The sequence below is a fragment of the Chionomys nivalis genome, chromosome 18 (assembly GCF_950005125.1).
Source record: "Chionomys nivalis chromosome 18, mChiNiv1.1, whole genome shotgun sequence".
In the NCBI taxonomy this organism is placed as follows: domain Eukaryota; kingdom Metazoa; phylum Chordata; class Mammalia; order Rodentia; family Cricetidae; genus Chionomys; species Chionomys nivalis.
Window position 1 is genome coordinate 9,380,001 of NC_080103.1, and position 16,789 is coordinate 9,396,789.

General features: G+C 43.6%; 1 protein-coding gene across 2 annotated transcripts in view; it reads right to left on the reverse strand.

Annotated features, from left to right (window-relative positions):
• Positions 1-16,789, reverse strand: part of Gabpb2 (GA binding protein transcription factor subunit beta 2) — a 35,444-nt gene that overhangs the window by 10,120 nt on the left and 8,535 nt on the right. For both annotated transcript variants that reach the window (XM_057793536.1, XM_057793535.1), the window contains exons 2-5: positions 11,100-11,239; positions 8,815-8,982; positions 8,059-8,253; positions 3,286-3,436 (exon numbers count right to left, since the gene is read on the reverse strand). In XM_057793536.1, coding sequence (XP_057649519.1) covers positions 3,286-3,436; positions 8,059-8,253; positions 8,815-8,982; positions 11,100-11,207 — 622 coding nt within the window. In that variant the 5' untranslated portion in view covers positions 11,208-11,239. The remainder of the gene's footprint in view (positions 1-3,285; positions 3,437-8,058; positions 8,254-8,814; positions 8,983-11,099; positions 11,240-16,789) is intronic.

Consider the following 16,789-nt stretch of genomic DNA (forward strand, 5'->3'; position numbering starts at 1 on the left):
GGTCAATGAAAACGACCTATTGGCACCTCACAGAAATGAAGGATAAACTGGGTATGGTAGCAAGCAGCTGTATTCCTAGTCCTTGGGAGGTAGAGGCAAGGGGAACCAGAGTTGAGACCCATGAGCCCCTAATTCAGAAACACTGAACACTTAATGATCCGCACCGAGAGAAAGTACCAGTCTGAATGTTGTTACAGTGGAAATCTAAGACAACCAGGCCGGATGAGCAACTAGTGACCTGGAGAACTTAAGTGATTCACCCCAATCCAGGGAGTAAGGGTATGAGCACCACATACGTTTTTCTTGACACCACTCACTTTCTTGAATAGCTCCAAGGACTAGAACTCACTCTGTAGATCAGGCTGGCCTCAAACTCAAGAGACCTGCCAGACTCTGTCTCCTGAGTGCTGGGGTTAAAGGTGGCTGCTCTTCCAGAGGTCCTGAGTTCAATTCCCAGCAACCACATGGTGGCTCACAACAATCTATAATGGGATTTGGTGCCTCTTCTGGTGTGTAGGTATACATGCAGACAGAATGCTGTATACATAATAAATAAAGTCTTTAAAAAAAAAAAAAGGCGGGCAGTGGTGGCACACGCCTTTAATCCCAGCACTCAGGAGGCAGAGACAGGTGGATCTCTGTGAGTTCGAGGCCAGCCTGGTCTACAAGAGGTAGCTCCAAGACAGGCTCCAAAGCTACAGAGAAACCCTGTCTCGAAAAACCAAAAAAACCCACAACAAACAAACAAACAAAAAAAAAAAACAGAAAAAGAAAAAGAAAGTGTAGTCGACAGCTGCTTCTGGAGTTTTTAGGAGACTGCATGCGGAGCCCTACCTCCAATTATCATCTGCCCCAGCTATATAAATTCATAAAGCTTTTTTTCAAACGCTACCAACACTGGCTAAGTAACTTGATTTTTTTTTTTTTGAAAAATTTATTTATTTACTATGTATACAATATTCTGTCTGTATGTATGCTTGCAGGCCAGAAGAGGGCGCCAGACCTCATTACAGATGGTTGTGAGCCACCATGTGGTTGCTGGGAATTGAACTCAGAACCTTTGGAAGAACAGGCAATGCTCTTAACCACTGAGCCATCTCTCCAGCCCCCTTGAATTTTTTTTTTAGCTTTGTGTGTATGGTGCACATATTGAGGTCATAAAGTACAAGTGAAAATTGGTTTTCTATCCACCATGTGAGTTCCTGGGTTGTCAGGCCTGGTAGAAGCTGGGACATCTTGCCAGTCCCTGAAAACTTACTGTTTTCATTATTAGAAGGGCATTCTGCAGCGCATCTGCCTGACTACACTGGAAATGCCAGCACTGTATTTCCAGCCAAGCTTAAGCATACGAGATAAACATGAGAAGGGAGCAGGAACATGCCTGTGTATTTCAATACTTTTTTCCCCCTGAGCCAGGGTTTCTTTGTGTATCCCTGGATGTCCTGGAACTCACAGAGATCCACCTGCCTCTGCTTCCCGAGTGCTGGGATTAAAGGTGTGCACCACCACTGCCTGGCTGCTGAAGCCCTGGTTTCTAGTCCCAGCAGGGAGGGACACACTAAGGAGGTAGAGGGCGGAAGATCGAAAGTTCCAGGCTAGCCCAAGCTAAGTAACCCTGCCTTAAAAATTGACATATGCACAGATGCACACACATGCATATTTCTTTACGTATAATTACATTTTTGAGGCAGAATAATTTGTTGAACATACTGCAAGACGGTAGTGGGCTGGGCAGTCCCTAGAATGCAGGCTTCAGCCTGTTGGTATAGCTTTTTGTATGGAGTGTACGTACGTTCATGAAGAGGGCAGGGGTCGGCCTCAGATGCTGTTCCCCAGGAAGTGGCCATTTTGTTCTTCTGAAACATGGTCTCTCTTGAAATCATGAACCTGGGGTTCCCTGATTAGGCTATGCTGGCCTCCTTTGTGTGTGTGTGTGTGTGTGTGTATGCGCGTGTGTATGGGGTGAGGGTGGGAGGAAGAGCCAGGATCTTACTGTGTCATCCATATCTGATGGAGGAAGGTCATTGGTTAAAAAATAAAGAAACTGCTTGGCCCTCATAGGTTAGAACATAGGTGAGTGGAGTAAACAGAACAGAATGCTGGGAGGAAGAGGAAGTGAGCTCAGACTCGATAGCTCTCCTCTCTGGGGCAGATGCGATGAAGCTCCGAACCAGGATGGACATAGGCTAGAATCTTCCCGGTAAGCGCACCTTGCAGTGCTACACACATTATTAGAAATGGGCTAGTCCAGGTGCGAGAGTTAGCCGAGAAGAGGCTAGATATAATGGGCCAAGCAGTGTTTAAAAGAATACAGTTTGTGTGTTGTTATTTCGGGGCATAAGCTAGCCAGGCAACCAGGAGCTGGGGCGGCAGGAACACAGCCCGAAGCTCCCACTACACATATCTTCTTGCCTTAGCCTTTCAAGTGCTGGGACTGTAGACTCAGCTGCCTGTTAGTCCTGAATATTCTGTTGGGTCCCTGTTTTTCTTATCTTTTAGCCTGTCACAGCAAGGCTAATGTAAGAACTCACAAATCCTCCCCAAATAAGCCAATGATTAAGCAAGTTTTAGATAAACTGTGTTGGTGTCATACTAGATATGGAATCCAGGGCTGTGTGCTTGCTAAGCAGCACACTACGGTGCAGCAGTGGTTGCCATCTGCTTCCTTCATGGAGGCTGGAACATACAGGGCTATCAAGTCACTAGCAATCAAAACCTTTTAATGTGCTAGGTTTAAAAAAATTACTTCTGCATATATGTATGTACCTGAATGAGCTTGTGTGCATCACATGTGTGCAGGTATCCCCAAAGGCCAGAGGGAATTGGATCCCCTGGAACTGAAGTTACAAAAGGCAGTTATGAGCCTTCTGATGTGGGTGATGAGAAGAGAACCCAGGTCTTTGCCAAAGGAGTAAACTCTCTTAACTGCTGACTCTTCTCTCCAGCTCCCTGTTTGTCCGTTTGACAATAAAATAAACCAAACAAACAACAAACAGAAGAAGAAAAAGAATGGGCTGTGAACACAGATGCAGAGTGTGAGGCCCTAAGTTCAACGTCTACACTGAAAAACAACCATTTGAGGAATATTTTTCCTTTTCTTTTTTGTGGTACTGGAAATTTAGTCCATGGCTTTAGATACACAGCAAGTTTTCTACCTCAGATCTTTAATCCCAGCATCATTTAGGGAATTTTTATAATAGTGGTAATTAGACAGACTATCCATAAGAAAATGGGATTCTGCTCATTTTTATGCTTAAAATAGATGTCTCATTATCTGAGCATTACCTGCGGGTGCTTTGGTGTTGGCTGAAGAGACAAAGCTAGCGAGGTTAACGACCTCTCCAGAGGTGAAGATGAATGGAGCAGCCACAGTCACAGGGTTGCTCACTGGGTTGGCTCTCTCGGGGTTGACGCTCACCTGATTCTGCATTGCTTCCTACCAAACAAACCAGGATATGGCAAAGTCAGAACTTTAGTCACACAGTCGCTGAACGGCCCTCCCTGCCAGTGCTCCAGCAGGCAGAACTAGCCTGCATACGATGGCAGGGAGCTACGACCTTCTTCTCTACTGAAGCAGCTGGCTTTCCCAGGCTTGCTTCTGTTTGAGAAAGCAAGGCTGCGCTATTCACAAAGCTTTCACATGCTCCATTTAACCTCTCGCATTTTTTTAAAAACGTGTAAAAAGAAAATAAAAAAGAAGGGAAGAAACTGGTCTGGACAGTCTAAAAGGCATTTTGCAACACCTATATTTTGTGATCAGTTATCTACAAGACAAGGTGCTAGTAGGAGATCCCTGCAGAGAACAATATTCTCTAGAGTTTTATCCCACAACCCGTTCCATTCTGCCACTGAAGAAACTCCTCAGAGAACATATAACAAGCAGATAAATGAGTAGCAGATTTTGAAGTCTAGTTCCATACGCTACACCCTTGCTTCCGAGGATGCCTGCTCAATTTGGTGAAAAGATGCTTATCTTGTATTCTTACTCTCAGAAGTTTTCTACAAACATAACTACTAAAAAGTACAGTTATGAAAGGACTTTGGACAATAACTGAAAGTTGAGGAGAATAACCAGTCTTTGTAAGACCATCTGTCATAAAAACAAACAAAAACTGAAGATGCACAAGCAGCTATTTTTTGTATGTAATTATCCCCTTGACTGAGGGCTGCAATTGAGACAGATTATCCATTCTCCGAATACTGTTAAACTCCTTCTTCATCTGCTACTTCTACCTTCTACCAGCTTCCCAGAGGAAGCACGGGTCTAGCCTGAAGGATACAATCATATGCTAGTTAGCATTGTCTTCTCCATCCAATGTGTGTGCCAACTCCAATTACTGTTTTAAAACAATCACATCAGTCCTGAATCTGAGTTTCTAAATCCATATGAAGCAGTTCAAACTGTAATCCCAGCAGCACTCCAAAAGCTGAGACAGGATTATGTTGAGTTTGAGGTCAGCTCCAGCTAGATAGCAATTACCAGGTGAAGCAGAGCCACGTGGTCAAGGTCATCTTTCAACCCCCATTCAAAACAAAACAAACAAACAAACAAAGCTACCAGCTTTGGGTGGTGGTACAGCTTTAACCCCAGCACTCAGTAGGCAGAGGCAGGTGGCTCTCTGTAATTTTAAGGACAGCTGGGTCTACAAAGCCAGTTCCAGGAAAACTAGGCTATACAGGGAAACCCAGTTTTAAAACCACACAAAATAAAACAAAAAAAGCTTTTACTATGTTCCCAGTGCCCACATAAGAAGCCACTTCACAGCCCCAGAACAAGAGCCCCAGCGTCCGCCCGCCTCCCCAAACTGCAGAACCGCACTTGTTCTCTAGTTCCTCCATGTCATCTCACATTTCTCTGTTTTCCGTTTATGCCTTTCTAGCACAGAATCTTTTTTTCCCTGAGAAATGAATTCTATTATTGTGTGTGTATGGGGGGATGGGCATATGCACGTAGAGGCCACAAAACAATTGGCACCTTGCACCATGTGGGGTCAGAGAATCAAATTTGGGTCATCAGACTTGGCAGGTGCCTCTACCTGAGCCATTTTACTGACTCAATTAAATTTTTTTCCACACTTAAATTTATTTACTTATTTTTTAAGACTCTCTGTGTAAGCCACATGGTGATGGCACACACCTTTAATCCCAGCACTCAGGAGGCAGAGGTAGGCCAGTCTTATCTACACAAAGAAACGCTGTTTTGAAACACCCCTCTCTCACCAAAAAAACTGTGTAGCTCTGTTTGGGAACTCAGGATACAGACTGGAACAGTCTAGAATTCTGAGATTCGCCTGCCTCTGCATCCTGAGTGCTGGGATTAGTGGTGTGTTTTTAGTCAGTGTGCATGTGTGCACACACACGAGGGTCAGAAGACAACTGTCAGGAACTGGGTTTCACTTTCCAGCACGTGGGTTCCAGGGACTTGAACGCAGGTTGTCAGGCTTGGCAGCAAAAGCCCTTACCCACTAAGTCATGCCCTAAATTTAATTTTTTGTTTTCTTTTAATTTAATTTTTGATGGTTTCAGGATCTGCTTTTGTGGGGAGCAGGTGAAGGGCACGGCAGTGGAGAGGTGGGGTCTCTGCCTTTCAGGTCTGGGTATTCGCTTCCCTTGTGTGGGTATTCGGAGAGAGACACTGAGGCATTGTACAAACATGCCACAGGCGCAGGACTGTTGGTTTTTTATTTGGATTTTGTTTTTCTGAGACAGGGTCTCAAGTAGCCCAGGTGGGACTTAAATTTGCTATGTAGCTGAAGCTGCCATTTGAGCTTCTATGCCTTCTACCTCCATGTAATTCACAATGGTGGGATTAGATAAGCATGTGCTACCTTGACTGGAGAGAGACTGTGTGAGGTATTTGTGCGGGAGGGTGCAGCCTGCGGACAACCCTGAGTATTGTTTCTCAGATGCTAAGCTCCCTTGTTTTTCTGAGGTAGGCTCTTATTGGTCTGGAAGTCATCAAGTAAACAACGCTGGTTGCCCAGCAAGTTCTGGAGATCTGTCTCTGCTCCCCCAACTTTGAGATTATAAGCACATTGTTTCTGCAGCCGTTTTCCACATTTTTTAATTACAATTTATTTGTTGTGTGTGTACATATGTGCACTAGTGTGCCAGGCACACACATGCATAAATGCTAAGGCATGAATCCCTCTAATTCGCAACATCTCCTCTAAATTGGAGCATCCGCTCCAGAGAGAAAGGAGAGGTGACCAGTGAAAAGCCACACAGCAGAGAACAGAGGATTGGAGGATTCCCGAGGGCCCTGCCATCAGTGTGTGAACAGTTGTGGGGAGAGACTCTGGCCAGCCGACTTCACATGTTAGGAAGTGGAGCTGCCTGTAGCCGGCTAGAGTGCTCCAGGGCTGCAGCTGTCCACGCTGGGGTGGGTGTCCTGGTGACAGAGCTGCTTTTCTGTTAAATCCCTGTTCCTTATAAGATGCCCTCATCCACTCTTCCGTTAATAACCACAATACAAATTCATTGCTTCACCAAACTGAATCTGGTGTACATATCACTACTTTGATCCGTCATGGACTCCCTTTCTGGAGTGAGTAGGCAGCATGTGTTTTGTCTCCCCAGGAAGTCTGTCTTATGATAGGAGGTCAGTGGACACTTGCAGGAGTTGATTTTCTTCTTAAAGGGGGGGGGGGTACTGGAAATTGAACTCAAGCTGTTAGAATTGGCAGCAAGAGCCTTTACCCACTGAGTCGCCTCACCGGCCCATTCCTGGCTTTTGTGCTTGGGTTCTGAGGATCAAACTCAGTTTCTCATGTTTATAAGACACACCTTCCGACTAAGCTATCTACCAGCCCCGAGAGCGACTTTCCTTCTTATTAAAATGATTTTCTTTTTAATGTGTGTGTGTGTGTGTGTATTTGTGCGTGCGCGTGCCTATATGAGTTTATGTATACCATGTGTGCACAGGTGCCAATGGAGGGCAGAGAAGGAAATAGGATCCCTTAGAACTGAAATTTAGGCAGTTGCAATTTACCCTATGTGGGTTCTGGGAACTGAATCTAGGACCTTTACAAGATTGGTAAGTATTGTGTTATTTCTTTATTTTTGGTTTTTTGAAACAGGCTTTTGATGTGTAACAGCTCCAGTGGTCCCAGAACTCCCTTTGTAGACCAGGCTGGCCTCAAACTCACAGAGCTCCACCTACCTCTGACTGCCAGGTGCTGGGACTAAAGGTGTGCACCACTATCGCCCACTGGTAAATATTTTTGATTGCAGAGCCGTATCTCCAGCAGCAACAAACCTTTTTTTTTTTCTTGTCTTGAGACAGGGTCTCACTATGTAACCCTGGTTGGACTGGAACTCGCTTTGTACACCAAGGTGGCCTCGAACTCAAACTCAAGAGATTTACCTGTCTCTGCCTACTAAATGCTAGGATCAAAGGAGTGTGCCACTGTGCCCAGCCCGTGACTTTTAAGACTATCAAGTCTAGTTTAACTAGAAATGGAAACTTTAATGGAGAGAAAAGCAATGGACAGTCAAATAAATGTACTTTTTGTTCTGGCTACATTTCCATAAATTGGGCAACTCTCAGAACTAGAAAAGATCTGTAGAGTTCTGCTCTACAATGTCAGCACTGAGTATTCCCGAAATATTGCTCTCTAATTACCACAAACAATTCAGGACTTTCTATAATCCTATTAAAAAAACAAAAAAACCTAAGGGACGGCCTGGTTGGAGAGGCTAGCTCTGACTTCACAGTGAGACTGTCTCAAACAAAGGCCAAGCACAGTATACAGCCTGTAATTCTAGTATATGTGAGGCAGAAACAGGAGGATCAAGAGTCATCTTTAGCGCCATTCAAAATCTGAGATCACCCTGGGCTACTTGAGACCCTGTCTCCACTGGGTGTGTGTGAGAGTGTGCGTGTGTGTATGTGTCAAAGAGAGAGAAAGAGAGAGAGAGAGATCCTAACAGAGTCATATGATTGAAGCATAATAGAAGTGCTATTTTGATAAAATGGGGAAAATTCCATTTTAACTCAGCTCTCTCAAAATAGTCTATAAGTTGAAGCGTACTTTGGGGAAGATCAAGAAACCATACCTGAAGGATGACCAGAATCTCAGTATTGTTTTTCTCCAGTGCTATGTCAAAGGCAGACTTGTCAAATTTGCTAAAAGCATGGACATCAGCTCCATATTTGATAAGTAACTCAACAACATCTCGATGGTGGTGCTCTGTGGCCCAGTGTAAAGCGGTCATCTTCAGCATGTCCTTGGCATTCACATCTGCACCGCTCTGTTAGAGAAAGGCGACCTTTCTGTGATAATGGTTACGGGCTCAGGTGTAAGACCCATCGCAACAGAGACATTTAGCTGTAGCTCCCACTTAAGGAGGATCAACGAGAAAAACATTTCTCAAGTCCGCCTGAGCGCTGAGACATTATGGTTTCAACGAGTGGGTCTGCTAAGGACAGTCCTGGGAAATTCTAACAGATGGCTGAGGAAGGGGAAGGAACAGACTTTGTTGCATTTATTAGCCGAAAGCTGAGTAGGGCCTGAAAAAAAAAAACAGGCACAAGTACAGAGAACACCTACAGAAAAGAATGAAGAAAATCAATAAAACCTGTTAAGCCTTTAAAAAATTAGAAAACAAACTCATCTTCATGACTCTTGAAACATGGTTTTCATGAAAAAAAAATCAATTTAAATAAATAAATAAATAAATAAATAAATAAATAGAGATGCAACTTAATGACCAACTATTCTCAAGTCTTTCCCGCCCACTTCCCCCCACTATTTAAGACAGTGCGGGAGGTGGGTGTTTCAAAGCATCACCCCACCGCCATTCTTGCTTTACCCTAACCAGCAGCTCCACGATGTGTGCATGGCCATCAGCTGCAGCCATATGCAGAGGGGTTCTGTCCACCTTGGTCCGGGCATCCCTGCTAACGCCTGCTCGAAGGAGCACCTCTGCTGTGGAATAATGGCCATACTGGGCTGCAAGGTGAAGAGGTGATGTTCCAAGCTGTGGGAAAATAATATTCATTGAATTCTACTGTGTGTAGAACTGTATCATTTTGGGGTAGAGATACATGAACAATAAATGAATCCTATAGTATTCATCCTTGGAGAAAAGAATCTTACAGGGCAGATAAGACTGAATAAATAATGGAATTAAAAATTAATATACATGGGCTAGAAAGATAACTCAATGGTTAAAAGCACTGAGTTCAGTTCCCAGTACCCATGTTAGGTGATTCACAGCTGTTATTCCAGCTGTAGGTGACCCGCCACCCTGGTTTCCAAGGACAACTGTACTCACATGCCCACCCCACACAGACACACACATATATAATTAAAAAAAATAGAAATCATAAAATTAAAGTATAATGATTTTGAGTTAGGTAGATTTTAAGCATGGCTTATGAGACAGTTTTTTTGTGTCAAGAAGAGTAATTTGGGTGGTGGTTACACCTTTAGTCCCAGCATTAAGGAGGCAGAAGCAGGTGGATCTCTGTGAGATAGAAGCCCAAGACGCCAGGGCTTCATTGAGAGGGACTGTCTCAAAACAAACAAACAAACAAACAAACAAACAAACAAAGAACCAGTTGGACCCTGAAGTTATGAATTAATCATACTACAACAATCATCACTCCATCATAAAAATTGTTAGCATCAGTCAGTGCTTAGAAAATTCATGAACCACCAGGTAGTGGTGGCACACGCCTTTAATCCCAGCACTTGGGAGGCAGAGGCAGGTGGATCTCTGTGAGTTTGAGGCCAGCCTGGTCTACAAAGTGAGTTCCAGGACAGCCTGGACTGTTACACAGAGAAACCCTGTCTCAAAAAACAAAAACAACCCAAAGGAAAAAAAAAGGAAAGAAAGAAAATCTGTGAATGTGGGTTGAAGAGATTAGCAGTTAAGAGCACTGGCTGTTCTTCCACAGGTCCTAAGTTCAATTCCCAGCAACCACATGGTGGCTCACAACCATCTGTAAATAAATCTTAAAAAGCAAAACCAATGTGTTTAGATGCCCCACATTACTCCATGGACCTGAATCTTCTGAAACTCTTTGGTCTCCAAGTTGAGTTGGTTAACAAGCTCACTATATTAAACTATTCTTTCTTTTCTTCTTTCTTCTTTTTTTTCTTTTTTCTTTTTTTTTTTTGAGACAAGGTTTTGTATGTAGCCCAGGCTGTCCTGGAACTCACTCTGTAGACCAGGTAGGCCTCTGAGTCTGGGATTAAAGCTATGCACCATCACTACCACCTGGCCTTTCTTTCTCCCCTGAGACAAAGTCTTACTACGTAGACCAGGCTGACCTTCAATTCATGGTTAATCTTCTGCTTCTGCCTCCCAAGTGCTGGAGTTAAAGATGTATACTACTAGCTAGCATGCCTTTAATCCCAGCACTCAGGAGGCAGAGGCAGTTGGATCTCTGTGAGTTTGAGGCCAGCCTGGTCTACTATGAAGTGAGTTTCAGAACAGTCAATATTGTCATAAAAACAAACAAAAAGATGTATACAACCATGCCTGGTATTTGTAACATTTATTTGCATGTATGTGTACATGTGTGCACACACAGGTGTATATGTATGAGGTCAGGACAACTTTTGGGAGCTTTATATTTGTTTTTTGAGAGAGGATTTCATTATGTACCTTTGGCTATCTTGGAGCTTGTGATGTAGACCAGGATGGTCTCAAACTCAGAGGTCTTCCTACCTCTCCCTCCCAAGTTCTAGGACTAAAGACATATACCATCACAACTGCAAATAAAAATATAAAAATAAAATAAAAGAGGGAAATTCCCAGTATTTTTTTTTAAAGATTGACTTATTTATTATGTATTCAGGGTTCTACTTGTATGTAGGCCAGAAGAGGGCACCAGATCTCATTACAGACAGTTGTGAGCCACTGTGGTTGCCGGTAATTGAACTCAGGACCTCTTCCAGAGGTCCAGTCAGCGCTCTTAACCTCTGAGCCATCTCTCCAATCCAAATTCCCACAATTTAATAGCTCACAATTACTACTACCTACTGACAGGCAGCTTTCACACTGGAGGAGAACTGCAGTCAGGCAACACAAATAACACTCCTGCAGGAGGCAGGAGGGAGGCAGCACACCTCTTCAGCTCAACTCACCCAGTCTGTGGTGAACGGGGCCCCGTTTGCCATCAGCGTTCTCACTTCATCATCTTGGCCTTTTCTTGCAGCTTCCAGCAGCCTCTTCCCCAAATCCACCAGAGACATCTTTATGCATAGGAACAAAAGTATCCAGGGAGCTGCAATTCAAACACAGGGGAAGCAGCAGCCTGTAAAATGTTTTCTTGCATTTTGTTGGTTTTCTCTAAGACATGGTTTTGCCAAGCAGTCCAGGTTGGCTGTAACTTACTATGCAGCCCATGAAAGCATGGAACTCAAAATCTCCCTTCTTCTATCCCCCAAATGCTAAGCTATAGACACGTACCACCATAGTGAAATGTGTGCACAGGATGTTTTTGTTTGGGGGCAAGGAGCTCACATAGCCTATGCTGACCTCAAATTTGCTCTTTCCGACTCCACCTCCCAAGTGCTAGGATTACAGCCTGGAGTCACCATACCTGCTGTTTCCCTTTCTGTATTCTGAGAGAGATCTAGCTGATGTGAAACTTAGGCCACAGCTCAGGTAGGCCTTGAATTTGTGATCTTCCTGTCTCAACTTCCTAAGTAGATGGGATTACTGGGTTTCATCACCAGACCCAGGGGTGGAATATAATTTTAAAGAACATAGTTCAAAAACATGCATTCTGTTGACAGAGGTTTCTGTCCTGCCAGGTCCTGCAGCCATTCCGTCCCAAACAAACACACAGAGGTCTATCTTGCTTCCTCTACATACCTTTTGACTTATTTTAAAGTCTGGGTGACAAGGCAGGAAGCAGAGGTGGGGTGATGAGAACAGGAGAATTCTGGGAAAAGGAAAGACTCAGTCTGCAGTTATCATCCAGACACAGAGGAAGCAAGATGAGAATGCCTCACTGATAAATGTACTAAGCCTTGGCTAACATAGACAAGAATAATGGGCTAATTAAAATGTAAGAATTAGTTAATAAGAAGCCTGAGCTAATAGGCCAACAGTTTATAATTAATGTAGGCCTCTGTGTGTTTCTTTAGGTCTGAACAACTGTGGGACTGGGTGAGACAGAAATCTCTGTCAACAGCATTCTAATTTCTAGGCAAGGCACAAGGATAGCTATCTTTTAAATACCGCTTGACAGAAATTTTGAGTTAATCACCCTTAAGGCAGGGCCTTGGTGGACCATGAGCTAATCCTGCAGCACATGACTAGACTGGATGAGTAAGGCATGATCATTTCTCTGGGCCAAGAGAACAGGGCAGGGTGTGTAGACTCCTCATTGGCTTAGCCTTTGATGAGCTCAAAAACTGACCAATTTCAATAAGGACTCCCTCGGTCTCAATCCAATTCCCTCTGTAAGACATAAAAGGCTACTAGGCAGGGCTTGTGAGATGGGTCAACAGGCCAAAGTGCTTTTTACAAAAGCCAGATGACCTGAGTCCCATTCCTCAGAACTCTGGGTAGAAGGCGAGAACTGACTCTGACTCTAAGTTGTCATCTGTATGCACACAGTGGAGCGCACCCCACGTCATATACAAGCAGCAATAAAACACTGGGCAGGGCCTGTGGAAGCAGTCCTTTCGGAGAACCACTCCCACTCGTGGGAGCTCTCATTTCCTCTACTAAAAGGCATCTTTCCTTTCCTCTTTCTTTCTTTCTTTCTTTCTTTCTTTCTTTCTTTCTTTCTTTCTTTCTTTCTTTCTTTCTTTCTTTCTTTCTTCTTTCTTCCTTTCTTAAGTTTTTCGAGACAGGGTTTCTCTGTGTCCTGGAACTAGTCCTGTAGACCAAGCTGGCCTCTGCCCCCCCCCCCCAGTGCTGGTATTAAAGGGGTGTGCCACCACCACCCAGCAAGGAGCATCTTTTCTAAAATGAATTGCAACTGTTAATCTTTTTGTTCTCCAGGTATGGCAAAATGATGCAAGGCCGATCAATCTTTACAGACAGCAAACTGGATTTTTTGGTTTTTGTTTTTGACAGAAACTATGTAGCCCAAGCTGACTTTTAATTTACTACATAGCTGAGGATGACCTTCAACTCCTGGTCCTGTCTTCACTTCCCAGGGACTGAGATTATGGGCAAGTGATACCTTAGGACAGCAGTTCAAAAGTGTGATTTATGGCTCCTGAGCCATACTAGTAACCTTTCAGGAATCCATGCGGTGCAAACTATTTTTGCCATACTACTAAGGCATCATTTGACTTTTTTTCTTTTTAAAGCATCTTAGCATTTACAAGAATAGTGAAAATACCATGGAGGGTATAATTGCTGTTGCCTTTGCCCAAACCAAACCGTGAAATAAGCTTACTGTATTCACTGCCACGTGCTCTTGAGGGGGAAAAGCAGGTCCTGTTTAAGAAAGTCCTTGCCCTGAAAGAAGGTGCATACCTGTAACACTACTGCTTAGGAGTGGAGGCAGGCAGATGAGAAGCACCAAGCTTCAACTACACAGTGAGTTCTAGACAGGCCTGGGCTATATGAGGGTCAGTCTCAATTTATTTTTTCATTCTCTCTCTCTTTCTCTTTCCCCATCCCCTCCTTTGTCTGTCTATCTGTCTGTCTCTGTCTGTCTGTCTGTCTGTCCGTCTCTGTTTCTCTCTCTCTCTCTCTCTCTCTCACACACACACACACACACACAGAGAGAGAGAGAGAGAGAGAGAGAGAGAGAGAGAGAGAGAGAGAGAGAGAGAGAACAGCTTGCTGAGCTGGTTCTCTCCTTCTACCATATGGCTCTAGGGACTGAACTCAGTCATCTATGAGCCACCTCTCCAGTCTGACAGCCTGAGTTTGACCCTAGGATCCACATGATAAAAGGAGAGAAGAAACTCCAGAAAGTTGTCCTCTGACCTCCCACACACACACCACGGAGTACTCATGAACCACCCCCTCAAAAAATTAAAAAAATTCAAAGTAGGACCTTGTGGCAAAGGCCTGTAATCACAGTAATCCTGGTTTCTTGGAGACTAAAACAGGAAGATTTTAAGTTTAAGATTCCTATCTCAAAATCTCAAGTCAAAGGCTGGGGATAGAGTTCATTTCATAGAGGGTTGCTTAGCATGCCAAGCCCTGGGCTTGATCTGAGCACAATAGTGCAAAAGTTCAAGGCCTGTCTGGGCCATAATATGAATTCAAGCATAGCTTGGGTAATTTAGTGAGACCTGCCTCAAATTAAATAACAACAACAACAAAACCAAAAACCAAAAAACAAACAAACAAACAAAAAACCAGCTTAATAGTACAACACTTCTTATATCTTTTGGTTGTGAGCCTAGCCTTTAATGGCTGAGCCATCTCTCCAGCCCAGTACAACACTTCTTTACTACATACAAGGTTCTAGGTTCAAGCCCCAGTATATCCAAAAATAAAAATATAAGACAGATAATTGTTTTTAAGGTACACAGCACAAAAATTCTTTTGATATGGTTTCAGATTTTTCTTTTCAACTAATTTTATTTTTAAAATCATTTCTGTGTATGATTATTTTTGCCTACATATATGTCTGTGCGCTACCTGCATGCAATGCCCTCTGAAGGTCAGAAAAGGGCATCAGATCCCCTGGAAGTGAAGTTACAGGAAGTTGTGAGCTGCCATGTGGGTGCTGGGAATTGAACTTAGGTCCTTGAGAAGACCACCCAATACTCTTAACTGCTGAGTCATCTCTTCAGCCCTTACAATTATTTTTTATTTTCTGGTGCAGAGGATGAAACCCAGGCAGGGTATTACTGAGCTAAATTATTAACCTTGCAACTAACTTTTAAGAAATTACCACATATCTTGTGAGGTATGTAATACAATGGCAGAGTGCTGGTCTAGCATGCATGATGCTGTATGGACCACAAAAAAAAGAAAAAAAATTTACCACCTGCCAAGCGTTGGTGCAGCATCAAAGAATAACTACCATCAGCTGGAAAAGCTATTAAAAAGCTAGGTGTGGCCAGGCCTGCTGGCTCATGCCTGCAACTCCTGTGTAACTCTCCTCACAGGATGAAGACAGCATAAAAGGATGAGTGTCCCTCCTCTGCTGTCAGACTACTGAGACAATGGACTTCATTGAACTTTCCCAGGAAGCACATTTTGGGAGAAGGAAGAGGCTGAGTCCAGGTGCCAGGCTGAGAAAGTTGTCACCTCAGAAAGATCTCACAGTTCTGACAACTTGTCAGATCAACTTGCAGGAAACAGGAGCCAATGACAGCCGTCGGGCTACACCTTGACCAGTAAAAATCAGTTATGCATCACACCTTCTATCGACCTGAAATTCATTTATTTTTTTTATTTATTATGTATACAGTATCTACCTACATGTACACCTGCATGCCAGAAGAGGGCACTATATCTCATCACAGATGATTGAGACACCATGGGGTTGCTGGGAATTGAACTCAGGACCTCTGGAAAAGCAGTCGGTGCTCTTAACCTCTGAGCCACCTCTCCAGCCCCCTCATCTATGTTTTTTATATTAGAACCCCAAAACAGATAGGTGGGTGTCACTCTTTCCAGTGTGGCCACACTCAATAAATTCTTTTCTGTTTCATTACTAACAGTGGATTTAACTGACATATTTGAGGATAGGTGGCCACGCCTAGCTTGTCAGGGATGACAGGCCGCAGCTCTGACCCTAGCACGTATGGTAACAATTCTGGCAAACCATGGCCAGGAGAAAACAGTCAGTCACTCACTCCCAATGGAGAGGAGGGCTAAATAGTACCAAGCAGCTGCTAGGGTCACATTATTCCAGGGAGTTTCTTTCAAGACAGAACCTCTCTACAAAGCTCTGGCTGTCCTGACACTCACTATAAAGACCAGGAACACTTCAAAACTCATTGATTCGCCTGCCTCTGCCCCCTAAAGGCATGTCCACCATAGGCAGCTAGGACTTTCATCTTCCCACTCCAGCTTCCATCTGCTGCTGCTGTTCTACCTCTATTTGGTGAAGCACAAAAATGGGCTGTACTTGGGATTGGGCTCTTTTATTTATTGAATGAACGATTGTTTTTTTGGTTTTTTTTTTTGGCACAGGGTTCCTCTCTTTGGAGACTGTCCTGGAACTTGCTCTGTAGACCAGGCTGGTCTCAAACTCACGGAGATTCACCTGCCTCTGCCTCCTGAGTGCTGTGGTATTGGGCTCTTGAGAATTTTCTCTGAGGCTTTGTCTTTTGTAGTTCTGAGCTGATGGTTTTTTTTTTTTAAACTCATACTTTTTAAAAATATTTATTTATTTATTTATTTATTTATTTATTATGTATACAATATTCTTTCTGCTTGTATGCCTGAAGGCCAGAAGAGGGCACCAGGCCTCATCACCGATGGTTGTGAGCCACCATGTGGTTGCTGGGAATTGAACTCAGGACCTTTGGAAGAGCAAGCAATGCTCTTAACCACTGAGCCATCTCTCCAGCCCCTGAGCTGCTGGTTTTGTTGAACTATTTGAGTTATTATACTGCTTGTACACTGGGCCTTGTCAAGCTATTTTCTGTTTGCATATGTATATATACATGTATGTGCATATGTCTTGTCTGCATAGATGTCTATGTACCACATGTGTCGGTCTTTTGTGGCTGTTTTCTGTTGACCATTTGAGAGAGAGAAGCAAGCATGCAGAGAATCTGTGATTTATGTAACCATGGAAAATATTAAGTTCATGTACCTTGATGGCCCCTTGGGAAATTCTAGATATCTTTTGTAAATGCATCAGTTTTAAAACCATCATGGGGCAGAACTTAGT